Source organism: Somniosus microcephalus, chromosome 10 (assembly GCF_052327205.1).
Source record: "Somniosus microcephalus isolate GS21.2 chromosome 10, FLI_Smic_1.0, whole genome shotgun sequence".
NCBI lineage: Eukaryota > Metazoa > Chordata > Chondrichthyes > Squaliformes > Somniosidae > Somniosus > Somniosus microcephalus.
The window spans coordinates 225197297-225224710 of NC_140996.1; the positions used below are offsets into that span (position 1 = coordinate 225197297).

At 50.9% G+C, this 27414-nt stretch overlaps 2 protein-coding genes across 4 annotated transcripts in view; one reads left to right on the forward strand and one right to left on the reverse strand.

Annotated features, from left to right (window-relative positions):
• Nucleotides 1-5173, reverse strand: part of pnpla4 (patatin-like phospholipase domain containing 4) — a 47600-nt gene extending 42427 nt beyond the window's left edge. The window contains exon 1 of one of the 3 annotated variants that reach the window (XM_085999669.1): nt 4764-5173. In XM_085999669.1, coding sequence (XP_085855795.1) covers nt 4764-5031 — 268 coding nt within the window. In that variant the 5' untranslated portion in view covers nt 5032-5173. The remainder of the gene's footprint in view (nt 1-4763) is intronic. The other 2 variants (XM_085999668.1, XM_085999670.1) reach the window with 2 other exon arrangements.
• Nucleotides 5174-6117: 944 nt separating this feature from the next.
• Nucleotides 6118-27414, forward strand: part of clns1a (chloride channel, nucleotide-sensitive, 1A) — a 60764-nt gene continuing 39467 nt past the window's right edge. Inside the window, exons 1-4 of the mRNA XM_085999673.1 lie at nt 6118-6353; nt 20780-20916; nt 22607-22729; nt 25221-25346. Of these exons, the coding sequence (XP_085855799.1) occupies nt 20808-20916; nt 22607-22729; nt 25221-25346 (358 nt within the window). The 5' untranslated portion in view covers nt 6118-6353; nt 20780-20807. The remainder of the gene's footprint in view (nt 6354-20779; nt 20917-22606; nt 22730-25220; nt 25347-27414) is intronic.

The following is a 27414-nucleotide window of genomic DNA, read 5'->3' on the forward strand; positions in this document are numbered from 1 at the left end:
CCCTACATGATTTTGAACCTCTCTATTACATTGCTCCTCAGCTCTAAGAAGAAACACCCCAGCTTTTCTAGTCTCGCCACTTAACTGAAGTCCTTCATCCCTGGGACCATTCCAGTAAATCTCCTCTGCACCGTTGCCTGGACATCTTTCCTAAAGCGTGGCGCCCAGAATCGGACACAATACTCCAGCTGAGGCCAGTGTTTCATAAAGGGTTTGGCACAACTTCCTCACTTTTGTACGCTGTGCCTCTATTTATAAAGCCCAGGATCCCGTATGCTTTTTTTTTAAAAACAGCCTGTTGCAAAGAATGAATAATAACAAGATATAGAATGAAAACAAGAAGAAAGTACAAGAAGAGGAAAGGACAGAGAACAGGAGGAAGCAGGTAAAACTTTGGTGAAAGTGTACAAGTGTTAGGACGATGGAAGAGAACACATTTCTTCAAGCAGATTTAAAATGTGCTGGGAGAATGGGCCAAACTTTTGCAAATGCTATTTAACCCAGATCGGTGTGGTGTAATGCAAGTAGGCAGGACCAACACCAAGGAACAGAACTTAAATCAGTTGAGAAAGCAAAGGATCTTAGCGTTATATTTCATAATTCTCTTGACGGTTCAAGACCAATGCTGAGAAGCCGTAAAAGACTTGTATTCATATAGCGCCTTTCACGACCTCAGGATGTCCCAAAGCATTTTATAACTAATTAAGTACTTTTGAAATGTATAAAATAAAGGCAAACATTTGGAATCTACAGACAAACTCTCCAGCAACAATATGCCAGAGGCACATTAATCCCATCACCTCAATATCCCCCACCCACTGCCCCCCCCCCCCCCAAAGAGGCACATTAATCCCATCACCTCAATATCCCCCACCCACTGCCCGCCCCGCCCGCCCCCCCCCCCCAAACTGGCCTAGGCATGAACTCACCCAGTGTTCACTTCACAGCATTTGGACTTTGTGGCCTTAAAAGGACAGTGATAACCCATTAATGCACCGATAATAGACTGAAATGTTGTATATTACATGATACAACAACAACTTGTCTTTCTATAACGCCTTTAACGTAGTAAAACACCCCAAGGCACTTCACAGGAGCATTATCAGACAATATTTGACAACGATCCACTTAAGGAGATATTAGGACAGATGACCAAAAGCTGGGAGTGGGCCTTTGGCGTAGCGGTAGCATCCCCGCCGCTGGGCCAGAAGGCGTAGGGTTTCGAACCCCGCTCCAGACAGTCCCGGCAAGTGGAGTCGGAGCTCCGGCTCGAAATTCTGGGTTGACATCCAGCGAGATACTTGCGTCCGTGGGTGTGGGTGCCCCCCCCCTCATATGGGTTGTGGGAGCCCGTAAAACCCTCCTGCCATAGGACTAACCACCCTAATGGCTGGTACGAAGATGGTTACGGTCACGGAAGGAGCGTTAATCGCGGCCAGAAATCCTTCCACCATTTCATACAGTTCCCCAAAGGGAACAGTGTGAAGACACGTACGACGACGACCAAAAGCTTAGTCTAAGAGGTAGGTTTTAAGAAGAGCCTTAAAGGAGGAGAGAGAGGTAGAATCATAGACTGGTTACAGCACAGAAGGAGGCCATTCAGCCCGTCGAGCCCGTGCCGGCTCTCTGCAAGAGCACTTCAGCTAGTCCCACTCCCCCGCCCTTTCCCCGTAGCCCTGCAAATGTTTTTCCTTCAGGTGCTTATCCAATTCTCTTTTGAAAGCCGTGATTGAATCTGCCTCCACCACCCTCTCAGACAGTGCATTCCAGATCCTAACCACTCGCTGCGTAAAACTTTTTTTCCTCGCATCGCCTTTGAGAAAGAAGCTAGCACAGTGCACAACATGCTGCTGAAATTCTGATTCACAACTACTTGTATTTATACAGCGCCTTTAACATAGTAAAACATCCCAAGGCGCTTCACAGGAGCGATTATCAGACAGAAATTTGACACCGAGCCACACACAGAGATATTTGGACAGGTGACCAAAAGCTTGGCCGAAGAGGTAGGTTTTAAGGAGCGTCTTAAAAAGGAGGAAAGAGAGGCGGAGAGGTTTAGGGAGGGAATTCCAAATCTTAGGTGCCAGGCAGCTGAAGACACGACCACCAATGGTGGAGCGATTAAAATCAGGGATGCTCAAAGAAAAATACTTGCATTTCTCCAGCGCCTTTCACGGCCTGAGGACGCCCCAAAGCGCTTCACAGACAATGAAGTACTTTTTGAACTGTCATCGCTGTTGTAACGTGGGAAGCACGGCAGACAATTTGCACACAGCAAGCTCCCACAAACAGCAAGGCGATGATGACACGCAATTGCCCACAGAGCCTCGCACGGTATAAGAGCGCTCTGGACCGAGGCCAGAATTGGGGGAGCGCAGATATCGGGGGGGGGGGGGGGTGCTGGAGGAGGTTAGAGAGACAGGGAGGGGGTTTGAAAACAAGACTTCCGTCCTTATAGTAAAGAAAAAAATGCTGCGTCATAGAGTCAGACTGTGTTACATCAGGGATGCTTGCGTCTGCACTCACTTGGAGGTCGAACTCCAAACCATCGTCAACACCTTCACCGAAGCGTACGAGAGCATGGGCCTTACACTAAACATCCGTAAGACAAAAGTCCTCTACCAACCTGCCCCCGCCACACAGTACTGCCTCCCGATTATCAAAATCCACGACAAAGCCTTGGACAACGTGGTAAAAATACACCACCTCGTAAATGTTACTCCCACAAAGCTTAGCCAAATTCAAGAGGAGGCTGGTAAAGAAGAGGAGTTGCTACTACTCATGCAACAGGTAATACAGGGGTGGCCGGAGAAGATCCAGCAGGTCCAAAACCAAATCCGACAGTACTGGACAATCAGAGACGACATCTCGGTGGAGGACGGTGTTCTCCTTGCTGGCTCAAGAATCATAATACCAAAAACGATGCAAACGGAACTTCTCCGCTTAATACACCAAGGCCATATGGGGATGGAGAAATGTAAACTAAGAGCCAGATCAGCTGTGTACTGGATAGGCATGTACAAAAGCATAGAACAAATGGTCTCCACATGCTGCATATGCCAGAAATACCGAAACACACAGCAGAAGGAGGAGATGATTCAAATGGAAGTACCCTCGAGACCATGGCACACGGTCGGAACAGATCTGTTCCTGTGCAACCAGGAGTGGTACATCATAGCAGCAGACTACTACTCAAAATTTCCTTTTGTCAGAAGGATAAACGACATGAGAGCCACAACAATCACAAAAATTGCGAAAAACTTATTCGCAGAACAAGGTATCCCAGAGAAGGTCATCTGCGACAATGGGACACAATTCACCTCCAGCGAATTCAGAGCACTGGCTGGAAAATACGGATTTAAAATAATTACCTCATCCCCACATTACCCAAGGGGACACGGATTTATTGAAAGACAGATCCAAACAATCAAAAGAGCTCTCATTAAAAGCAAGGAGATGGGAGAAGACCAAGACCTCGCCCTTTTGGCAATCAGATTGACACCTTTGAGAGCAGACTCGAAATCACCAGCAGAACTACTAAACGGTAGAAAATACAAAACAACTCTACCAGCAAAGGTATATCCTCCCCAGGACCAAGAGGACGTTCGGCAGAAGCTGATGGAAACACAAGCTACGGGGAGCACACACTATAATAAGCATGCAAAACCACTACCGGAGCTGCTAAATGGGCAATCAGTGCATATACAAGATCCGTTGTTGAGAACATGGAGTCCAGCCAAGGTTATTGGAAAAACTGATACTCCAAGATCTTACTTGGTAGAGACAGAACCTGGAAACCAATACAGGCGAAACAGGATCCATATCAGACCCTCACCTGAAGCTGTCAAACAACGGACAACATTAACAGCAGTTACGGTACCAGACACGGAAAACAATATAACGCCAGAAACAAACACCTCAAATACAACAACTGCAAACATGCACTCTCCAGAGCCAAACACGACAGCACCGGCAACAAGAAATGAACACACCAAAACACCGCAGAAAGGAATAGTTACAGCCAAGTCCACAAGATGGAGGAGTAACATACAACCACCTGAGCGGTATCGTGAATAATTATAAAGACAATTATAATTCGCACAGAACAGTAAAACAACATGGACAAATATCTGTATATAAATTGAGCAAAGAAAGCTCACGTTCTGTATTTTGTTAACGTTATTCAACTGGAAACATTGTAAAATAGAAAAATTGATGTAATTAGTTTTGTTGGGAAAGAGGGATGTTACATAGTTATGTTGGGACTACATTGTACAAGTGTACTAACACTCAAATCAAGTGTAGCAGCACTACGATGCTGGGAAAGTAGTGCGCAGGCGCCGCACAGGGCACTTGGAAATATCACCCCGCACCATGCAGCAGGCAGCCATTACAACTCAAATAAAACAGTAGTTTATAATTACAAACTACCGAGTCCAGAGGCATCTTTACAAAGCACTACGAGCGCTAGAAGACATAACACTGGGAATCCCTGGCCCAAGACCACACAAAGTGGAGGAGAAGCATCCGGGACGGCGCCGAACACCTCGAGTCTCTTCGCCGGGAGCAAGCGGAAGCCAAGCGCAAGGAGCGCACGTCAACCCAAGCACCCCACCCACCCCTTCAACCAGCGTCTGCCCCACCTGTGACAGAGACTGTAGGTCCCGCATTGGACTCACCAGTCACCTGAGAACTCATTTTTAGTGTGGAAGCAAGTCATCCTCGGTTCCGAGGGACTACCTAAGAAGTTTTATACAACTTACCAGGAGGGAGGGCAGATGAGATCTGCTGCTTGGCTGTCACTCCCAGGGAGGACCTCAAACTGACAAGACACCTCCTGCTGGGGACCAAGCAGCTTAAATAAAGCCTCTGTGCATTTACATTTGGCCTGGGTGTGGCCTTGCGACAATGCTCAGGGTGCACGTTGACCTGTTGGTGCTGGGACAGCCCGAACCGCCCGCACACCAATTCCTGCAGCTTATTGATGTGCGGGAGGACTAAAGGGCCCTCACACCGCGGCTCCGCCGGCATTGGTGGCTCATTCTCCAGCTATTTTCTTGTCACTCGGTCCGCAGGCTCCAGCTCGCACCCGGTTGCTAAGGGCCGCGCTTAGCAACCAGGCCCAGCCGCGCCCAGGCTCTCAATCCGCGGGTGTAATGATATCTCCGGGCCGTGGTGGCGCTGTGTTGGGCGGGTGTAGTGATTCCTCCGGGCCGTGGGGGCGCTGTACTGGGCGGGTATAATGATCCCTCCGGGCCGTGGGGGCGCTGTGGGCGGGTGTAATGATATCTCCGGGCCGTGGGGGCGCTGTGTTGGGCGGGTGTAATGATCCCTCCAGGCCGCGGGGGTGCTGTACTGGGCGGGTATAATGATCCCTCCGGGCCGTGGGGGCGCTGCGTTGAGCGGGTGTAATGATCCCTCCGGGCCGTGGGGGCGCTGTGCTCAGCGGGTGTAATGATCCCTCCGGGCCGCGGGGGCGCTGTATTAGGCGGGTGTAATGATCCCTCCGGGCCGTGGGGGCGCTGTGCTGAGCGCGTGTAATGATCCCTCCGGGCCCCGGGGGCGCTGTGTTGGGCGGGTGTAATGATCCCTCCGGGCCGCGGGGGCGCTGTGTTGGGCGGGTGTAATGATCCCTCCGGGCCATGGGGGCGCTGTGTTCAGCGTGTGTAATGATCCCTCCGGCCCGTGGGGGCGCTGTGTTGAGCGTGTGTAATGATCCCTCCGGCCCGTGGGGGCGCTGTGTTGAGCGGATGTAATGATCCCTCCGGGCCGCGGGGGCGCTGTGTTGAGCGGGTGTAATGATCCCTCCGGGCCGCGGGGGCGCTGTGTTGGGCGGGTGTAATGAGCCCTCCGGGCCGTGGGGGCGCTGTGTTGGGCGGGTGTAATGAGCCCTCCGGGCCGTGGGGACGCTGTGTTGGGCGGGTGTAATGATCCCTCCGGGCCGTGGGGGCGCTGTGTTGGGCGGATGTAATGAGCCCTCCGGGCCGTGGGGGCGCTGTATTGGGCGGGTGTAATGATCCCTCCGGGCCGCGGGGGCGCTGTGCTGAGCGGGTGTAATGATCCCTCCGGGGCGCGGGGGCGCTGTGTTGGGAGGGCGGGAGCCGCATGCAGCGCTGAGGCGAGTCGGGCTCCGGGGACTGGGCCTGTCGCCGGAGTGTCTGCAGCCCCCGGGCGGAGCCAGTTTTGCTGCCGATTGTCTGTCCGCCGCCGCCCGATGGTGTTGCTGAGGTGCTTCCCGCCCCCGGCCCAGGGGGTCCGGCTTCAGCAGGCCGAGACCGCGGCGGTGCTGGACGGCGAGGGGCTGTGCTGGACGGCGAGGGGCTGGGCACCGGCACCCTGTACATCGCCGAGAGGTGAGAGACTGGGGAGAGAGAGAGAGAGACTGGGGGAGAGAGAGACTGGGGGGGGGGAGAGAGAGAGAGACGGGGGGAGAGAGAGAGACTGGGGGGGTAGAGAGAGACTAGGGAGAGAGACTGGGGGAGGGAGAAAGAGAGAGACTGGGGGAGGGAGAAAGAGAGACTGGGGGAGGGGAGAAAGAGAGAGACTGGGGGAGGGGAGAGAGAGAGAGACGGGGAGGGGAGAAAGAGAGAGACTGGGGGAGGGGAGAGAGAGAGAGACGGGGAGGGGAGAGAGAGACTGGGGGAGGGGAGAGAGAGACGGGGAGGGGAGAGAGAGAGACTGGGGGAGGGAGAGAGAGAGAGACGGGGGGAGGGAGAGAGAGAGACGGGGGGAGGGAGAGAGAGAGACGGGGGGAGGGAGAGAGAGAGACGGGGGGAGGGAGAGAGAGAGACGGGGGGAGGGAGAGAGAGAGACGGGGGGAGGGAGAGAGAGAGACGGGGGGAGGGAGAGAGAGAGACGGGGGGAGGGAGAGAGAGAGACGGGGAGGGAGAGAGAGACGGGGAGGGAGAGAGAGAGACGGGGGGAGGGAGAGAGAGAGACGGGGGGGAGGGAGAGAGAGACGGGGGGAGGGAGAGAGAGAGACGGGGGGAGGGAGAGAGAGAGAGAGACGGGGGGAGGGAGAGAGAGAGAGACGGGGGGAGGGAGAGAGAGAGAGACGGGGGGAGGGAGAGAGAGAGACGGGGGGAGGGAGAGAGAGAGAGACGGGGGGAGGGAGAGAGAGAGACGGGGGGAGGGAGAGAGAGAGACGGGGGGAGGGAGAGAGAGAGAGACGGGGGGAGGGAGAGAGAGAGACGGGGGGAGGGAGAGAGAGAGAGACGGGGGGGAGGGAGAGAGAGAGAGACGGGGGAGGGAGAGAGAGAGAGACGGGGGGAGGGAGAGAGAGAGAGACGGGGGAGGGAGAGAGAGAGACGGGGGAGGGAGAGAGAGAGACGGGGGGGAGGGAGAGAGAGAGAGAGACGGGGGAGGGAGAGAGAGAGAGAGACGGGGGGAGGGAGAGAGAGAGAGACGGGGGGAGAGAGAGAGAGACGGGGGGAGGGAGAGAGAGAGAGAGGCGGGGGGAGGGAGAGAGAGAGAGACGGGGGGAGGGAGAGAGAGAGACGGGGGGAGGGAGAGAGAGAGACGGGGAGGGAGAGAGACGGGGGGAGAGGGAGAGAGACGGGGGGAGAGGGAGAGAGAGAGACGGGGGGAGGGAGAGAGAGAGAGACGGGGGAGGGAGAGAGAGAGAGACGGGGGAGGGAGAGAGAGAGACGGGGGGAGGGAGAGAGAGAGAGACGGGGGGAGGGAGAGAGAGAGAGACGGGGGGAGGGAGAGAGAGAGAGACGGGGGGAGGGAGAGAGAGAGAGACGGGGGGAGGGAGAGAGAGAGAGACGGGGGGAGGGAGAGAGAGAGACGGGGGAGGGAGGGAGAGAGAGAGACGGGGGAGGGAGGGAGAGAGAGAGAGACGGGGGAGGGAGGGAGAGAGAGAGAGACGGGGGAGGGAGGGAGAGAGAGAGAGACGGGGGGAGGGAGAGAGAGAGACGGGGGGAGGGAGAGAGAGAGACGGGGGAGAGGGAGAGAGACGGGGAGGGAGAGAGAGAGACGGGGGAGGGAGAGAGAGAGACGGGGGGGAGGGAGAGAGAGAGAGAGACGGGGGAGGGAGAGAGAGAGAGAGACGGGGGAGGGAGAGAGAGAGAGAGACGGGGGGAGGGAGAGAGAGAGAGACGGGGGGAGAGAGAGAGAGACGGGGGGAGGGAGAGAGAGAGAGAGACGGGGGGAGGGAGAGAGAGAGAGACGGGGGGAGGGAGAGAGAGAGAGACGGGGGGAGGGAGAGAGAGAGAGACGGGGGAGGGAGAGAGAGAGACGGGGGGAGGGAGAGAGAGAGACGGGGGGAGGGAGAGAGAGAGACGGGGAGGGAGAGAGACGGGGAGGGAGAGAGACGGGGGGAGAGGGAGAGAGACGGAGGGAGAGAGAGAGACGGGGGGAGGGAGAGAGAGAGAGACGGGGGAGGGAGAGAGAGAGACGGGGGGAGGGAGAGAGAGAGACGGGGGGAGGGAGAGAGAGAGAGACGGGGGGAGGGAGAGAGAGAGAGACGGGGGGAGGGAGAGAGAGAGAGACGGGGGGAGGGAGAGAGAGAGAGACGGGGGGAGGGAGAGAGAGAGAGACGGGGGGAGGGAGAGAGAGAGACGGGGGGAGGGAGGGAGAGAGAGAGAGACGGGGGGAGGGAGGGAGAGAGAGAGACGGGGGGAGGGAGGGAGAGAGAGAGAGACGGGGGAGGGAGGGAGAGAGAGAGAGACGGGGGGAGGGAGAGAGAGAGAGACGGGGGGAGGGAGAGAGAGAGAGACGGGGGGAGGGAGAGAGAGAGACGGGGGGAGGGAGAGAGAGAGACGGGGGAGAGGGAGAGAGACGGGGGAGAGGGAGAGAGACGGGGGGAGAGGGAGAGAGACGGGGGGAGGGAGAGGGAGAGAGACGGGGGGAGGGAGAGAGAGAGAGACGGGGGGAGGGAGAGAGAGAGAGAGACGGGGGGAGGGAGAGAAAGAGAGACGGGGGGAGGGAGAGAGACGGGGGGAGGGAGAGAGAGAGAGACGGGGGAGGGAGAGAGAGAGAGACGGAGGGAGGGAGGGAGAGAGAGAGACGGAGGGAGGGAGGGAGAGAGAGAGACGGGGGGAGGGAGGGAGAGAGAGAGACGGGGGGAGGGAGGGAGGGAGAGAGAGAGAGAGACGGGGGGAGGGAGGGAGAGAGAGAGAGAGACGGGGGAGGGAGGGAGAGAGAGAGAGAGACGGGGGGAGGGAGAGACTGGGGGAGGGAGAGAGAGAGAGAGACTGGGGGGGAGAGAGAGAGAGAGAGACGGGGGGAGAGAGAGAGACGGGGGAGAGAGAGAGAGACGGGGGGGAGAGAGAGAGAGAGACGGGGGGGAGAGAGAGAGAGACCGGGGGGGGGAGAGAGAGACAGGGGGGAGAGAGAGAGAGACTGGGGGGGAGAGAGAGAGAGACGGGGGGGGAGAGAGAGAGACGGGGGGGAGAGAGAGAGACGGGGGGGAGAGAGCGAGAGACTGGGGGGAGAGAGCGAGAGACTGGGGGGGAGAGAGCGAGAGACTGGGGGGGGAGAGAGAGAGAGACGGGGGGGAGAGAGAGAGAGACGGGGGGGAGAGAGAGAGAGACGGGGGGGAGAGAGCGAGAGACTGGGGGGAGAGAGCGAGAGACTGGGGGGGAGAGAGCGAGAGACTGGGGGGGAGAGAGAGAGAGACGGGGGGAGAGAGAGAGACGGGGGGGGAGAGAGAGAGAGAGACGGGGGGGGAGAGAGAGAGAGAGACGGGGGGGAGAGAGAGAGAGACGGGGGGGAGAGAGAGACGGGGGGGCGAGAGAGAGAGAGACGGGGGAGAGAGAGACGGGGGGAGAGAGAGAGACTGGGGGGAGGGAGAGAGAGAGAGAGAGACTGGGGGGGGAGAGAGAGACGGGGGGAGAGAGAGAGACGGGGGGGGGAGAGACGGGGGGGAGAGAGAGACGAGGGGGAGAGAGAGAGACGAGGGGGAGAGAGAGAGAGACTTGGGGGGAGAGAGAGAGACGGGGGGGAGAGAGAGACTGGGGGGGGAGAGAGAGACTGGGGGGGAGAGAGAGACTGGGGGGGGAGAGAGAGACTGGGGGGGAGAGAGAGAGACGGGGGAGAGAGAGACTGGGGGGGGAAGAGAGAGACTGGGGGGGGGGAAGAGAGAGACTGGGGGGGCGAGAGAGAGACTGGGGAGAGAGAGAGACGGGGGAAGAGAGAGACTGGGGAGAGAAAAACGGTGGGGGAGAAAGACAGAAGGTGACAGTGGGGTCTGGGGCAGGTGGAGAGAGAGAGGGAAAGGTTCGGCGAGGGATTGGGCAGAGGGAAAGGGGCTGAAATGGGGTGGCTGTGAAGGAGGGGACAACACGAGAGGGAGAATGCCCTGGGCTGAGGCAAAGAGCAGGGGTGGTGGGGAGAGGGCAGCCCGTGTGGGGAGAGGGGCTGGGGTGGGCAGTTCCTTTAGGTAGTGTGTCAGAGATGTCTTCGTTCATGTTTTGTTTCCAGATTGGCAAAAGAACCAGAGGCGTTGTGCGGAAAACCCTCTTAATGAAGCAAGTGGTTAGGATTTGGAATGCGCTGCCTGATCGGGCGGTGGATACATACAGATTCAATAGTAGCCTTCAAAAGAGAATTGGATAAATACCTGAAGAGGAGGAAATTGCAGGGATATGGGGAATGAGCGGGGGGGTGGGACTAACTGGATTGCTCTTCGAAAGAGCCGGCAGACTCGATGGGCCGAATGGCCGCTTTCTGTGCTGTACTATTCTATGATTATAGAGGTTAAGAAGTTTGATGTAAGCTTTATTTTTATTGTTCATTCTCGTGATACGGGCAGGGCTGACATTTATTGCCCATCCCGAGAGCTGTGGTGGTGGGCCCTCTTTCTGAATCGCTTGCTAGGCCACTTCAGCAGAGAGTTGAGAGCCAACCACATTAGTGTGGGACTGGAGTCACATATAGACCAGGGCGGGAGGCCTCATTCCCTATTAGTGGGTTTTTCGACAGTCCGGCCGCTTGGCGGTCACTTTTACTGATCCCAGCTTTTTAAAATTGAATTGAATTTCTCCGACAGTCCTGGTAGGGGTTTGAACTCGCGCTCTCTGGATTACTACTCCAGCAGCACAACCGCTACCCCACCATAGCGGCTTATTGCTGCTTTGCGCATTTCGCAACCCCCCTCCCACATTACTTCATCGCACCCTATCAACATAATATATTACAAATCTGCACTTGCATCCTGTCGACACAATCTTTCTTGTCAAGTTCTTGTCAAACTGTCAATTGCTGTGTCCATGTTCATAATGAAAATTACTGTGCAACCTTCCTCAAAGAGTCACAGAATCGTTGACATTTACGGCACAGAAGGAGGCCACTCGGCTCATCATGTCTGCGCCGGCTGGAAAAGAGCTCTCCGGCCTAATCCCACTGTCCAGCTCTTGGTCCGTAGCCCTGTAGGTTACGGCACTTCGAGTGCATATCCAAGTACTTTTAAAATGTGTTTAGGGGTTTCTGCCTCTACCACCCTTTCAGGCAGTGAGTTCCAGACCCCCACCACCCTCTGGGTGAAAAAAGTTCTCCTCAACTCCCCTCTAATCCTTCCACCAATTACTTTAAATCTCTGCCCCCTGGTTATTGACCTCTCTGCTCAGGAAAATAGATCCTTCCTATCCACTCGATCTAGGCCCCTCATAATTTTGCCCTGACTGTGGTGGCACGGTGGTGCCTCAGTTTTGAGTCTTTAAACTCATCGGCCTGTACTGCAGAGAAACTCTTGTGTTTCAACCAACCCTAAAACATAGGAACAGGAGGAGGCCATTCAGCCCCTCGAGCCTGTTCCGCCATTCAATTGGAACATGGCTGATCTGTATTTTAACTCCACCGACCCGGCCTGGTTCCGTATCACTTAATACCCTTGCCCAACAACAATCCGTCAATCTCAGTTTTGAATTTTCAATTATAATAAAAATAAGTTGACCTCCTGCGACGTTCTGCACAGGGAGTGAACACCGAGTGTTGTCTTCAGGTGAAGCAGGGATAATTTAACCAGGGCACACAGACGCAAATCTGTCTGGATTTTAAAGCCATACTTATTTTTGTATCCAACATTGATTTGAAATTGTTATTTGTAGTTAAATTGTAAAACCTTGGCCAAAAAGGAAAGCAGATTCACCAGTATGATACCGAGGCTAAAAGGGTTCAATTAGGAGGACAAGTTGCACAGACAGCTTTGTGCGGGGAGAGTTTTCCAGATTTCCACTCCCCTGTGTGTGAAGAAGTGCTTCCTGACATCGGCCCTGAACGGCCTGGCTCTAACTTTAAGGTTCTGCCCCCCCCTTGTTCTGAACTCTCCCACCAGAGGGAATGGTTTCTTTCTATCTATCTATCTATCTGTCTATCCTTTAATCACCTCAAACACCTCAATAAGATCTCCCCTTAATCTTCTATATTGAAGGGAACACGAGCCTCGTCTGTGCAACTTGTCCTCCTAATTTAACCCTTTTACCTTCAGTATCATACTGGTGAATCTGCTTTCCTTTTTGGCCTAGGTTTTACAATTTAACTACAAATAACAAATTCAGCCTTCCGGACTCAACATAGAGTTCAACAATTTCTGATCATAACCTCGGCCCCTATCACCTATATATATTTTTTATCCACACCTTTGTTTGTGTCTGTTCTTCTCTCCCACATGGCAGCTGTCCTTCATTCTGCCAGCGCAATTCACACTCCATCTAGAGCCATCCTTTGTTCCTTAACCTGTCCCATTACCATCTCCTCTCGCCTTGAATATCTCTCAATGTCTCTTAACCTCTCCTGCCTTCTATCCTATCTCAGACCTTCCCTTTTGTTCTTTCATCCCCTCCCCCCTTTCCCAGCCACTACACTTGCTTAAAAATCTGTTCCATTTCCTGCTTTTGTCCAGTTCTGACGAAAGGTCATCGACCTGAAACGTTAACTCTGTTTCTCTCTTCACAGATGCTGCCTGACCTGAGTTTCTCCAGCATTTTCTGTTTTTAATTTCGAATCAATGTTTGATACAAAAATAAGGACCGAAAGTATGGCTTTAAAATCCGGACAGATTTGAGTCTGTGTACCCTGGTTAAGTTATCCCTGCTTCACCTGAAGACAACACTCGGTGTTCACTCCCCGTGCAGAACGCCACAGGAGGTCAACTTATTTATATATACAGGAAACTTTGTTATATCCGGCACCGGCGGGACCGAGCTGTTGCCGATCTATCAAAACTGCCGGACATACAAAGTTAATGTTGAAGCATATGGAGGTTTTCATCTCCGTATCTGACAGCAAACACTGTTGCTTAGCAACAGCTTGTAAACAGTCGGCCCGTACCTTGGAAGCGTCTCTGTAGCTTAGCAACAGCTTCAGAGAGACTTTCCAGAGCCCGACTGTTGAAAACAAAGCCACGAGAAGAAAAAAAACCTAACAAAACGGCTCCTGATTTCTGCCGGTAGATCGAGGTTTCCGGACATGCAACCTCCGGATAAACCAAAGTTTCCTGTAATTGTTCCTTAATGATTGGTCTGCGATCAGCCACTTGACCCTGCGCCGCTAGCATAGGAGTAGCAGCCCGCTGCACGACCATGGTTGCCTGAATGGAAGCTTTTAATCGGAGTCACTAGTGAAGACACAGGCAGTGCCACTTGCAGCGTCTCGGCTCCCAGCGTATGCATTGGATGCATAAATGTTTCCGGCAGCCCTTTGCTAGAGGCAGAGATCTTTGATGGGCCCATTTTCACAGAGAAAGAGGAGATTGGGGTGGTGCCTTGCTCTTGGAATCCGTGCTGCCGGTACAGTTCGTTAACAATAGCTCTTGTGTGAAAGAGTAAATGGGCGATTGTTTGGTCTAAAGGCTGGATTCACATTTCTGCTATTCATAGGCTCATGCAACTCACGACTGATGTAACTCCAGTAAAGATCCTCCTTAGAATGCTGATGTTATAGGGTACAGTGCAATCTGCATCAGTTTCCTACAGTCTGCAGTCCCCCCCCCCCACCACCACCAGTTTCCTATCCTTAAGTGGTACAGGCCCATGAATACTAGCTGCCCCCAGCATCTCTCCTAAGTGGATGTTTTTGGTATCAGCCGTGGCTCAGTGGGTAGCACACTCGCCTCAGTCAGGAGGTTGTGGGTTCCTAGTCCCACTCCAGAGACTTGAGCACAAAAATCTAGGCTGACACTCCCAGCGCAGTGCTGAGGGAGCGCTGCACTGTCGGAGGTGCCGACTTTCAGAAGGCAGAGGGTGATGGTGGAAGGTTGTTTTTGTGACAGGAAGCCTGTGTCCAGTGGGGTACCGCAGGGATCGGTGCTGGGTCCCTTGCTGTTTGTGGTCTACATTAATGATTTGGATGTGAATGTAAAAGGTATGATCAGTAAGTTCGCAGATGACACGAAAATTGGTGGGGTGGTAAATAGCGAGGCAGGAAGCCTCAGGCTACAGGACGATATAGATGGGTTGGTCAGATGGGCGGAACAGTGGCAAATGGAATTTAACCCTGAAAAGTGTGAGTTGATGCATTGTGGACGGACTAACAAGGCAAGGGAATACACAATGAATGGTAAGACCCTAGGAAAGACAGAGGATCAGAGGGACCTTGGTGTGCATGTACATAGATCCCTGAAGGCAGCAGAACAGGTGGATAAGGTGGGTAAAAAGACATATGGGATACTTGCCTTCATTAGCCAAGGCATAAAATATAAGAGCAGGGAGGTTATGATGGAGCTGTACAAAACGCTGGTTAGGCCACAGCTGGAATACTGTGTGCAGTTCTGGTCGCCACACTATAGGAAGGATGTGATTGCTTTGGAGAGGGTGCAGAGGAGATTCACCAGGATGTTACCTGGGCTGGAGCGCTTCAGCTATGAAGAAAGACTGGACAGGCTGGGGTTGTTTTTCTTAGAGCAGAGAAGGCTGAGGGGGGACCTGATTGAGGTATACAAAATTATGAGGGCGTAGATAGAGGGGAACTTTTCCCCTTAGTAGAGGGGTCAATAACAAGGGGGCATAGATTCAAGGTAAGGGGCAGGAGGTTTAGAGGGGATTTGAGGAAAAACTTTTTCACCCAGAGGGTGGTTGGAATCTGGAACTCACTGCCTGAAAGGGTGGTAGAGGCAGGAACCCTCACAACATTCAAGAAGCATTTACACGAGCACTTGAAACGCCATAGCATACAAGGCTACGGACCAAGTGCTGGAAAATGGGATTAGAATAGACAGGGCTTGATGGCCGGCGCGGACACGATGGGCCGAAGTACCTCTTTCTGCGCTGTATAACACTCTGACTCTAAACCGAGGCTCCGTCTGCTCTCTCAGGTGGATGTCAAAGATCCTATGGCACTATTTCGAAGAAGAGCAGGGGAGTTCTCCCTGGTGTCCTGGGGCCAATATTTATCCCTCAATCAACATCACTAAAAACAGATTATCTGGTCATTATCACGCTGCTGTTTGTGGGAGCTTGCTGTGCGTAAATTGTCTGCTGAGTTTCCTACATTACACTTCAAAAAGTACTCCATTAGCTGTAAAGCGCTTTGGGACGTCCTGAGGTTGTGAAAGGCGCTATAGAAATGCAAGTTCATGTGTAGGCCCAGGCAGTGGGAATTAGCAGGCTATTCCACCATATCTCATCCTCGCACGACATCCACACAATCCCATTCCAGTTGGCGTCGGTGGATAGCGAACAGGAATCCGGTATATTTTCTCAAACCCTCCTCCCCTACCCCAGGGGCAGAGTCTGACTGTAGTGTTTCATACAGCCATCCTGGCTGTGACCAGCCTAATTCTGCGCAAATCAGGCTTGAACTTGGGATGTATATAGAAGTTTACAGCACAGAAGGCGGCCATTCAGCCCATCTGTGCTGTAATCTGTTGGTGCTCATTCCTCTGTATGGCTTGTGCAGTGGATTAGGGTTGGGTATTCCCCACCCTGCCACTTTATAGAGAGATGCATCTAACACTGGACATTCCCTTTTCACAGGATAATACAGCACAGAAACAAGCCATTCGGCCCAACCAGTCCATGCCGGTGTTTATGCTCCACTCGAGCCTCCTCCCGTCTTTCCTCATCTAACTCTATCAGCATAACCCTCTATTCCTTTCTCCCTCATATGTTTATCTGGCTTCCCCTTAAATGAATCTATACTATTCGCTTCAACCACTCCCTGTGGCAGCGAGTTCCACATTCTCACCACTCTCTGGGTAAAGAAGTTTTGCCTGAATTCCCTATTGGATTTCTTGGTGTCTATCTCATATTGATGGTCTCTAGTTTTGCTCCGCAAGTGGAAACTCTCCCTCTGTGTCAAAACCTTTCATAATTTTAAAGACCTCTATTAGGTCAGCCTTCTCTTTTCAAGAGAAAAGAGACCCAGCCTGTTCATCCTATCCCGATAGATATAACATTTATTCCATTTAAATTCAGCCAAACATTTTCTCCGCAGCATGAGGTGATTTTCTTTCCTCTGAACGCCCAAGGACTTACCCCATAGCCGGCGCTTTTGGCTTTCCTCCCAGTCTGTGTGGGAAGAATTCTCCGTCTTTTGTACCGCACAGTGATGTGCCACCGTTAGTGAAATGGCAGCTTTGCTTTTAAATAGGCAGCTCTTTTTTTTTCGATAAGTTTCTTTTCTTGCTTTTGGTAGATTTTTTTTTTCATTCATCAAGCTGAGGGATGTTAACACTGAGGGACGGAAGACAATTTATTCAAGGCAGTCGGTGTCCGCATCAAGCACAGGTTAGATATAAGCGTGCGTATACCCCTCATTACATTCCTGAATCAGTGCAGTAATTGTACCAGCTCCCATTGGGCTGAGTATGATTCGTTTGGTATTGAACAGCGGGGAATTATCCATGAACGAAAGACTTGCATTTCTACAGCGCCTTTCACGACCACCGGACGTCCCCAATGTGCTGTTTGTAACTCTGGCGGTTAGACTGTCAACCTTGCTTCACGTCCGTGTAGGTCAGCAATGCCCAAAAAAAACACATTGATGGTTGTTGCAAGCTGGTGAAGGGGGTCAGCACGCCCACAGCTTGACCTCCAAAGCGACAACCGAGACACTAAATACCACTGCCGTGAGCGGTATACATTTGCGCCTCGCCAGCAGCCAGGGTCAACCATGGAACATCAAGTGGGTGTAGAACGAAGTCCATCTAACATTGCGAGGCCCAGAATAGTTCCTCCTGCCGCACCACTTCTCACACAACAGCTTACCCTCTCTGGCTTCTTCTCCAAGTGAGAAATGCCACTCGGCGCTGAATTAAGAGCTGCCTTTGTCCTCTGCGCGCATGTCCACTAGGAATTCGATTGCGATTGCTCCAAAGGCACCGGTCAGCAGACACAGGAACGGGAACGGGAATATCCTGCAGAGACAGGTCTTCCAAGGTGTTTGGAAAAAATGGCTACAATATGGGAACATTCAGCGAAGAAAGAAAGACTTGCATTTCTATAGCACCTTTCACGACCTCAGGACGTCCCAACGCGCTTTACAGCCAATGAAGTACTTTTGAAGTGTAGTCACTGTTGTAATGTAGGAAACGCGGCAGCCTATTCGTGCACAGCAAGCTCCCACAAAGAGCAGTAATGTGACAATGACCAGATACTTTTTTTTTAGTGATGTTGTGTGAGAGGTAAACATTGGCAGGACACCCGGGAGAGCTCACCTCTCCTTCGAAACAGTGCCATGGGATGTTTTACATCCACCCGAGAGAGCAGACAGGGCCTCGGTTTAACATCTCATCCGAAAGATGGCACCTCCGACAGTGCAGCACTCCCTCAGCAGTGCACTGGTGTGTCAGCTTAGATTTTGCGTTCGGGTCTCTAGAATGCGTCTGAACCCACAACCTTCTGGCCCAGAGGTGAGAGCGTGCTACCCACTGAGCCACGGCTGACCCCTTACAAGGTCACAAGAACGATGAAGAGAAGACCACGAAGTGCTTCCAGCCAGTAAGCACCCCCCCCCCCCCCCGGCCCATTATAATGCCTAACTGGTCCTTAAATTATTCCAGGATTTTCCCTCCACTGCCCTACAGGGAGTCTATTCCATGTGTTGATCACTCTTCATGTAAACAACTTCTGACACCAGTGTTAAATTTGTATTTCACTAGTTTGAACCTGTATCTACTTGTCCTACTGTCATAGGTTCGTTTCAGATAATGTACTGTTTAGTGTTGTATGTCGCCTCCTTTCGAGGCTGAAAAGCCCAGGTTTCTCCAGTTTCTCCTCTTAACACATTTTTTCCGATGTTGGGCGCACTGGGTTTAGAATCCTTTTCTGAGAGGCCCCCAGGGTTTGATTGTCTTGTCTTTCAGTGCCCAGAACTGGGCACGGTGGGCAAATGGTTGTGCACTTTGACTTGCTTTTGGCCAGTGTTTTAGTTGTCTATTCTTTTTTCCTTTGTTGCAATTGAAATTATGGGGCTTTTCTTTAAATGATTAAACCAATGAAAAATATTTATGGTTATTAGCCAACTAGACAGTGATTGGCAGGAACCTTGACTGATTTTTCTTTTCTCCATCCTTCTTAGTCCAGGCGTCATAAGAATTAGGAGCAGGAGATGGCCCCTCGAGCCTGCTCTGCCATCCAATAAGATCATGGCTGATCTTTGACCTCAACTCCACGTTTTGAGGTGCTGGGAAAGAATGAGTTAGAATTGGATACAGTGCAATGAGTCTTGACCAGTTCGGGGAAGATGCCGCATGATTCACTACCTTAGCAAAAACAAAAATTCTATCCAACAGTCCTTGGTTATTTGTCTGTTACTTTTACACTGGGGTCTAGGGTCAGTGATTGAGAATTGAGTGGAGCTCTCTTCCCCCCCCACCACCCCATGGCTGTAATTTTATCTTTTTATCACCACTTTGGTACTACAGGAAACTTTTTTTTATCCGGGACCGGCGTGGTGCCGGTTTATCAAAAAGTCCGGATTACAGAGAGGTATAGTAAAAGGTACGAGAGCCCCGTACACAGCAACAAATCCAGGCGTCCCTGTTGCATGGCAACAGGTGTGGGAACCCCGGCCACAGACCAAGCGTCCCTGTTGCTTAGCAACAAGTGCACGAACCCCAGTTGCACAGCCACAGATCCCGGAACGGCCACTAATATGAAGTAAAACTTACCTGAACCTACTCCTGAATTTTGCCGGTTAACAGAGATTTCCGGTTATTTCGGTGCCGGTAAATCGAGAGTTTCCTGTATATTGCCAGTCCTTTTTGAATGGTACGAGGGGGTGCATCGGATGTGACCGAGTGAACGTCACCTATAAATTCAGATTCTGTTTAAGTTGACCAAGTTTTGATTTGACCCCTGTTTGCCCAGTGCAAAGAAGGTACAGTACTAGAAAGTGTCCATTTTAAAATTGGTGGTGTTGGTGGACCAAGAGCCAATGCACGGACAACTCTCCTGGCCGGCCTGCTAACTTCCACCCTGCTTAAGCTCATCCAAAACTCTGCTGCCCCGTGTCCTGACTCGCACCAAGTCCCATTCACCCAATCGCCCCCTGTGCTCGCTGTCCGGCAACGCTTCCATTTTAACATTCTCACCCAACACCTCCATGACCTCGCCCATCCTTATCTCTGTAACCTCCTCCAGCCCTACAACCCTCCGAGATGTCTCTGCTCCTCCAATTCTGGCGGAACTTGTGCAGCGCCGACGACCTTCGTCCCACCATTGGCGGCCGTGCCTTCAGCCGTGCAGGTCCTAAGCACTAGAATTTGCCTCCCTAAACCGCTCCACCTCTCTCTCCTCCTTTAAGATGCTCCTTAAAACCTACCCCTATGACCAAGTTATTGGTCATCTGTCCTGATGTCGTCGTCTTTGGCTTGGTGTCAAATATTTTGTCTTGATAACGCTCCTGTGAAGCGCCTTGGGATGTTTTACTACTTTAAAGGCGCTATATAAATGCAAGTTGTTGTTCATGTTGCAGAGTTGCCTCTGGAGCCCTGCAGTATAAAGGGGCCATAACAAGATTCTTCCAGACACAACTCTAACCAGGACACAGAGCCCACGGTTTTGACTGCACTGGTTGCTCCGATTGCAGAAAGGCATAATAGATTTCAGTGCTGTGTGCGTCCCCTGCCACACCTGCCTGGCATTTCCCTTATTGCGTGTGCCAGTAATTGTGAACTGTGTGTGTGTGTTGTATGTAGTGAGTGTACAGTGTTGTATGTATTAACTCGTAGGGAATAATTGCCCTTTTAGGAAAGATTACTGGTTTTCCCTTCTCCTAGTTCTACAGAAAGTGATCCCAAAACACTGGTTAGGATCTCGTGCAATAAAAATGGAAACAGAAAATGCTGGAAATACTCAGCAGGTCTGTGGAGAGAGAAACAGAATTGATGCTTCAGGTTGATGACCTTTCGTCAGAACTGGATAAAGTTCGAGATATAACAGGTTTTAAGCAAGTGCAGGGGCGGGGAAAACGGGGAGGAAAGAACAAAAGGGAAGGTCTGGGATCGGGTGGAAGGCAGGAGAGATTAAATGACAAAAGGGATGATGGTGCGAGGCTAAAGGGACAAGTATAGAAACACAAGTTGGGTCTAGAAGAGGTGTAAATGGGAATAGCAGAATCAATTTTTAATAAAAGTAGAGTTATCCCTGTAAACACTGGCAGGAGTTTGATTTACAAAATGGAGTTTGACTTACTCTATCCCTGTAAACACTGGCACTGACTTTGAACATTTTGCTCGGTTCTCTGTAGCAGATTTGCTTCCTGTGTAAGTTAGCGGATTATCTGTGGTATCAGGTAACTCCAGAAATAGCACGCACTGTAGTTCAAGATTTAAAAAAAAAAAATTGTTTGCCAGCCTTTTATTATTTTTTAAATTATCCCTTGTTCTGACTTTCAGCCGACTGTCTTGGTTTGATGGATCTGGCATGGGGTTCTCTTTGGAATATCCGACCATCAGTTTACACGCTGTGTCCCGAGACGCCACTGTTTATCCACAGGAGCACTTGTACGTAATGGTGAACGCCAAGCTAGGAGGTGAGACTTGTGCCTTTCTTTCCCTTTTATTGGGGGGGGAGGGGGGTTCTCTTTTTGCTCTGCTCTCCTCTCTTGACAGGAAAGAAAAGAAAGGCTTGCATTTCCACAACGCCTTTCACGACCTCAGGACATCCCAAAGTGCTTTACAGCCCGTGAAGTAGTTTTGAAGTGTAGTCACAACAAGCTCCCACAAACAGCAATGTGATAGTGACCAGATCGTCTGTTTTTTAGTGATGCTGATTGAGGGATAAATATTGACCCCAGGACACCAGGGATAACGCCCCTGCTCCTCTTCGAAATAGTGCCGTAGGATCTTTCATTTCCACATGAGAGAGCAGACGTGGCCTCGTTTTAACGCTCCCTCCGCACTGCACTGGCGTGTCAGCCCAGAATTTTGTGCTCAAGTCTCTGGAGTGGGACTTGAACCCACAACCTTCTGACTCAGAGGCGAGAGTGCTGCCCACTCAGCACTGACTCTTTATGGAGTTCAGTTCCATGGATGGTGGCGGCCCTCCAGTACCTCCCCTACATGGCTGGCTGCCTTCCACATGAACCTTGACTGTTCGACTGTGGGAGCATCACAGCTTAACCCCATCATCTTTTCCCCTGTTGTCCAGACATTTCGTAACACATTTCAGGCAGGAAAAGGCCTTCAGCCTGTCTAGCCCAACAGTGTCCAATCTGCGACTCTAGGTTGACATGTGGATTGAAGCCCTGACAATCTGGCCTTGAAACCCAGGCAACTCAGTTCCATTTGCATTTATTTCTCTCATTCGTTCAATTGTCCAGTTTGAATCTTGTGAGCCTGGAGGTTTGGCAAGGGGCTGTTCTTGGCACTGGTACCTCACTGATTGATAGATCAATTCTAACTCCGAACACCCAATACAGTATCTCTTAGTGTTAGAGCTTGACTCGCAGCCGTGGCTCAGTGGGTTGCACTCTTTTGCCTCTTGAGTCAGAAGGTTGTGGGTTCAAGTCCCACTCCAGAGACTTGAGCACAAAAATCCAGGCTGACACTCCCAGTGCAGAAGGAGTGCTGCATTGTTGGAGGTGCCATTTTTCAGATGAGGCGTTAAACCGAGTGCCCCGCCTTTATCACATTGCTGTTTGTGGGAGCTTGCTGTGCGCAAATTGGCTACCGCCAATTACAACAGTGACTGCCCTTCAAAAGTGTTTCATTGGTTGTAAAGTACTTTGGGACATCCTAAGCTCGTGAAAGGCGCTGTATAAATGCAAGTCTTTCTTGAGATGCATGGAAATACGGATTATAATTTTACAAGTTACGAGGCTCTCTGGTATGCACCTGTACGGGCAACAAAGGTCACAGCTTGGACATCCCTGATGTAGCTTGACCATCCCACTGTCCTCCTTACTTTCCTGTCGAACGTATCTACAAAAATAATAGAGTCCAGTTGGTTTTTAACATAAATGCGACAGATGCTGGATATCTGGAAGTAAAAAATGGGAGAATTCTGGCAAAACTCAGCCGGTCAGGCAGCATCTGCGGAGAGCGGAAGGTAGGGTTAATGTTTCAGATCGTCGACCTGAAGTGTTAACCCTACCTGCCTCTCTCCGCCGATGCTGATTGACCTGCTGAGTGGGTTCCAGCAATTTGTTTTCAATGTTTTTTTTTTTAAATGAATGTGACGCAATATCTTCGCGGAAGTAAAAACAGCATGTTTGCACGCAGCGGAGGAGAGTAAAGAAGCAAATATGGATGACAAGGCAGCTGAGGGAGAGGAGGCGGCGGAAGAAGATGATGAGACCGATCCAATCACAGAGGTTCGATTTGTGCCCGTGGACAAAACAGCGTGTGAGTACCAGTCTGCATACGATCCTAGTTGTTCACTCTGTGTAGAGAGGACATTGCCAGTTAGAGCCAGCCCTCTGCCCATCTCCGTCCTACTGTCTTGGCTCAGCTTGACTTTATCTCTTCCAATGCACTTTTTCCATCATATTTACTGTTTAAAATATCTTCGGCCCATTGTGTCTGTACCTGCTCTTCCAAAGCCCCATATCTTCCTCTGCTTCAAATATTAATTCCTTCTTTTCCTTAAAAGATGCAGTGGTGGTGTGCCTGCCTCAACCACTCCCTGTGGCAAAGCATTCCATGCTTCAACCCTCTGCGTAAAATACATTTCTACTAGTCCCTCTCCTCCCTGCCTTGGGTGACCATCTTAAACTGATGTCCCCTTGTCACTGACTCCCTAACCGGAGGAAGCAGTCTTTCTGTGTCCACCCTATTGTAAGTTTTTCTCTACTTTAAAAGCATCTATTAGGAAGAGCTTGCATTTTATAAAACGCCTTTCACACCTGCAGGATGTCCCAAAGTATTTCACAGCCAGTCACATACTTTTGAAGTGTTGTCACCATCATTTTAAAGGCAAACGCAGCACCCAAGATGTGCACAGCAATGTCCCATAAAGAGCAACGAGCTAAAAAACCAAATCTGTTTTTATGTGTTTCACAACCTCAGAACGTCCCAAAGTGTTTAACGGCCAATGAAGTACTTTTTTGAAGTGGAGTCACTTGTATCCATGCCTCATCCATGCCTTTGTTACCTCTAGACTTGACTATTCCAACGCACTCCTGGCTGGCCTCCCACATTCCACCCTACGTAAACTTGAGGTCATCCAAAACTTGGCTGCCCGTGTCCTAACTCGCACCAAGTCCCGTTCACCCATCACCCCCGTGCTCGCTGACCTACATTGGCTCCCGGTTAAGCAACACCTCGATTTCAAAATTCTCATCCTTGTTTTCGAATCCCCCCATGGTCTCGCCCCTTCCTATCTCTGTAATCTCCTTCAGTCGCACAACCCCCCACCCCGAGATATCTGCGCTCCTCTAATTCCGCCCTCTTGAGCATCCCCGATTATAATCACTGAACCTTTGGCGGCCGTGCCTTCTGTTGCCTGGGCCCCAAGCTCTGAAATTTCCTGCTTAAACCTCTCCGCTTCGCTACCTCTCTTTCCTCCTTTAAGACGCTCCTTAAAACCTACCCCTCTGACCAAGCTTTAGGTCACCTGCCCTAATTTATCTTTATGTGGATCGGTGTCAAATTTTTGTCTTAAAATAATCCTGTGCAGCGCCTTGGGGCATTTTACTACGTTAAAGGCGCTATATAAATACTTGTTGTAATGTAGGAAACGCAGCAGCCAATTTGCACACGATCCCTCATTCAGCAGTGTGATGACGACCAGATAATCTGTCTTAGCGATGTTGGTCGAAGGATAAATGTTGGGCAGGGCACCAGGACAACAACTCTGCTCTTCTTCGAATCGTGCTGTGTGGGATCTTTTGCGTCCACCTGCGAGGGCAGATTGGGCCTCTGAGATTGATAGCTTTTTGATAACCAAAGGTATTAAGGGATATGGGCCAAAGGCGGGTATATGGAGTTAGGTCGCAGTTCAGCCATGGTCTCGTTGGATGGCGGAACAGGCTCGAGGGGTTGAATGGCCTCCTCCTGTTCCTGTGTTCCTAATTTGCTCGACTCGGGATTTAGCTACGGGCAACAAATCGCCCGGAACAATGAAATTGCTTTTGTATTCCAACAGGAATGCCGAGAAGACTGCACAGCAGACCTCCGGCTAATCACATTTAAGTCCTTTTGTTGGGCACGTTATAGTGTTTTTTTGGGGGGGTGGGGGGGTAATTCTCACTACGGTTCGCACAGAGCACGAGTAACTGTTACTGAAGCAATGAAAAGGCTTCAGTGAATTCTGTGCAGGTAACTATTGGGAAATAAAACTTCATTAAGGAGTGGGACTGGCTGAAGTGCTCTTGCAGAGAGCCAGCACGGGCTCGACGGGCCGAAAGGCCTTCTGTGCTGTAACCATTCTAACACGGAGGCTTTTGTGTTTGTGGTTCACCGCCAGAGATGAACTTTATTTCATCCAGCCCAGTCCTATTATATACATTACTAACCCTTTCCGCCCCTCGCACTCCCGCGTATTACTGAGGGGATCTGTCGGAGGTGCCGTCTTTCAGATGAGACGTTAAGCCGAGGCCCCATCTGCTCTCTCGGGTGGGCGTAAAAGAGCCCATTTTCGAAGAAGAGCAGGGGTGTTCTGGACAACATCTATCCCTCAACCAGCATCGCTAAAACAGATTATCTGGTCGTTATCACATTGCTGTTTGTGGGAGCTTGTTGTGCGTTGTGCGCAAATTGGCTGCCGCGTTTCCTACATTACAACAGTGGCCACACTTCAAAAGGTACTTCATCGGCTGTGAAATGCTTTGCGACGTCCTGAGGTGGTGTAAGGCGCTGTATAAATGCAAGTCTTTCTTTAACTGTTCCTTTACAGTGGAGCCAATGTTCTCAGCGATGTGCGACTGTCAAGCCCTGCACCCTGACCCGGATGACACGGATTCGGACAATGATTTTGAGGAGGACAATGAAGAGGGAGAGGAGTACGACGTGGAGGCACATGGTCAGTGAAGTCTTTCCCAAGTAGATTCTATATATAATACTTATTTCAGAGGGGAGACTTAATTGAGGTGTATAAAATTAAGAGGGGCCTAGATAGAGTGGATAGGAAGGACCTATTTCCTTTAGCAGAAAGGTCAGTGTTAAAGTTCCACAAAAGAGGATAGTGTGCAAAATTAAACCACATGGGATTGGGGTAATATACTGGCATAGATTAAAAAGTGGTTAACAGACAGGAAACAGAGTAGGAATAAATGGGTCTTTTTCGGGGTGGCAGGCGATGACTAGTGGGGTACCGCAGGGATCAGTGCTTGGGCCCCAGCTATTCACAATATATATCAATGATTTGGATGAGGGAACCAAATGTAATATTTCCAAGTTTGCTGACGACACGAAACTAGGCGGGAGTGTGAATTGTGAGGAGGATGCAAAGAGGCTTCAGGGTGATTTAGACAAGTTGAGTGAGTGGGCAAATACATGGCAGATGCAGTGTAACGTGGATAAATGTGAAGTTATCCACTTCGGTAGAAAAACAGAAAGGTAGAGTATTATTTAAATGGTGATAGATTGGGAAATGTTGATGTACAAAGGGACCTGGGTGTCCTTGTACACCAGTCACTGAAAGCAAACATGCAGTGCAGCAAGCAGTTAGGAAGGCAAATGGTATGTTGGCCTTCATTGCAAGAGGATTTGAGTACAGGAGCAAGGATAGCAGCATAGAAGATAGGAGCAGGAGTAGGCCATTCGGCCCCTCGAGCCTGCTCCGCCATTCAATGCGATCATGGCTGATCATCCAAATTCAGTACCTGGTCCCTGCTTTCTCCCCATACCCCTTGATCCCTTTAGCCTTAAGAAATATATCCAACTCCTTGAATATATTTAATGAATTGGCCTCTACTGCCTTCTGTGGTAGAGAATTCCACAGGTTCACCACTCTCTTGGTGAAGAAATTCCTCCTCATTTCTGTCCTAAATGGCCTACCCCTTATCCTTAGACTGTGACCCCCTGGTTCTGGACTCCCTGACCATCGGGAACATCCTTCCTGCATCTAGTCTGTCCAATCCTGTCAGAATTTTATAAGTTTCAGTGAGATCCCCTCTCATTCTTCTAAACTCCAGCGAGTACAAGCCCAATCGACCCAATCTCTCCTCATACGTCATTCCTGCCATCCCAAGTATCAGCCTGGTGAATCTTCGCTGAACTCCTTCCATGACAAGAACATCCTTCCTCAGATAAGGCGACCAAAACTGCACACAATACTCAAGATGTGATCTCACCAAGGCCCTGTACAACTGCAGCAAGACATCCTTGTTCCTGTACTCGAACCCTCTCGCTACGAAGGCCAACATACCATTTGCCTTCTTAACCGCCTGCTACAGTTATACAGGGCCTTGGTGAGACCACACCTGGAGTCTAGAACGAGGGGTCACAGTCTCGGGATACGGGGTAGGACATTTAAGACTGAGATGAGGAGAAATTTCTTCACTCAGAGAGTGGTGAACCTGTGGAATTCTCTACCACAGAAGGCTGTGGAGGCCAAATCACTGAATATATTTAAGGAGGAGACAGATAGATTTCTGGACACAAAGGCCCTGAAATTAGGATCGGGAGCTTGCCGCGCGTGCAAGCCCCTGATGTTCACTTACCCGGCGTGCTGACATTTTAATCCTGGCCCGCATTGCATTTCCTCTCTCTGGCCTGCTTGACCCAGCGGCGTACTTAGTGCGATGAGCCGCCTGGGATCACGTGAGCACAGGGCAACCAATGGGAGGTTGCAAAAGTTCATTCATGAGTTTGACAATAAGAGCTGTCAAACTCATGAAAACTCCTGGCCCCAAAACACTACTTAAACCTGAAAGAAAATTTAAAAAAACATTGCACTACTTAAATGAACAATAAAGAACTCTGAAAAACTATTTTAAACAATAATTTTAAAATTTGAAAAAAAAAATTATATAAAAAATCGGGGCTAAAACTAAACTTACCTTACTGTAAATTCTTTAAAAATAACAAACCCGTGGGGAAAAAAGTTCTCAATTGTATTAATAGACCACTTACCTGTAAAACTAAGT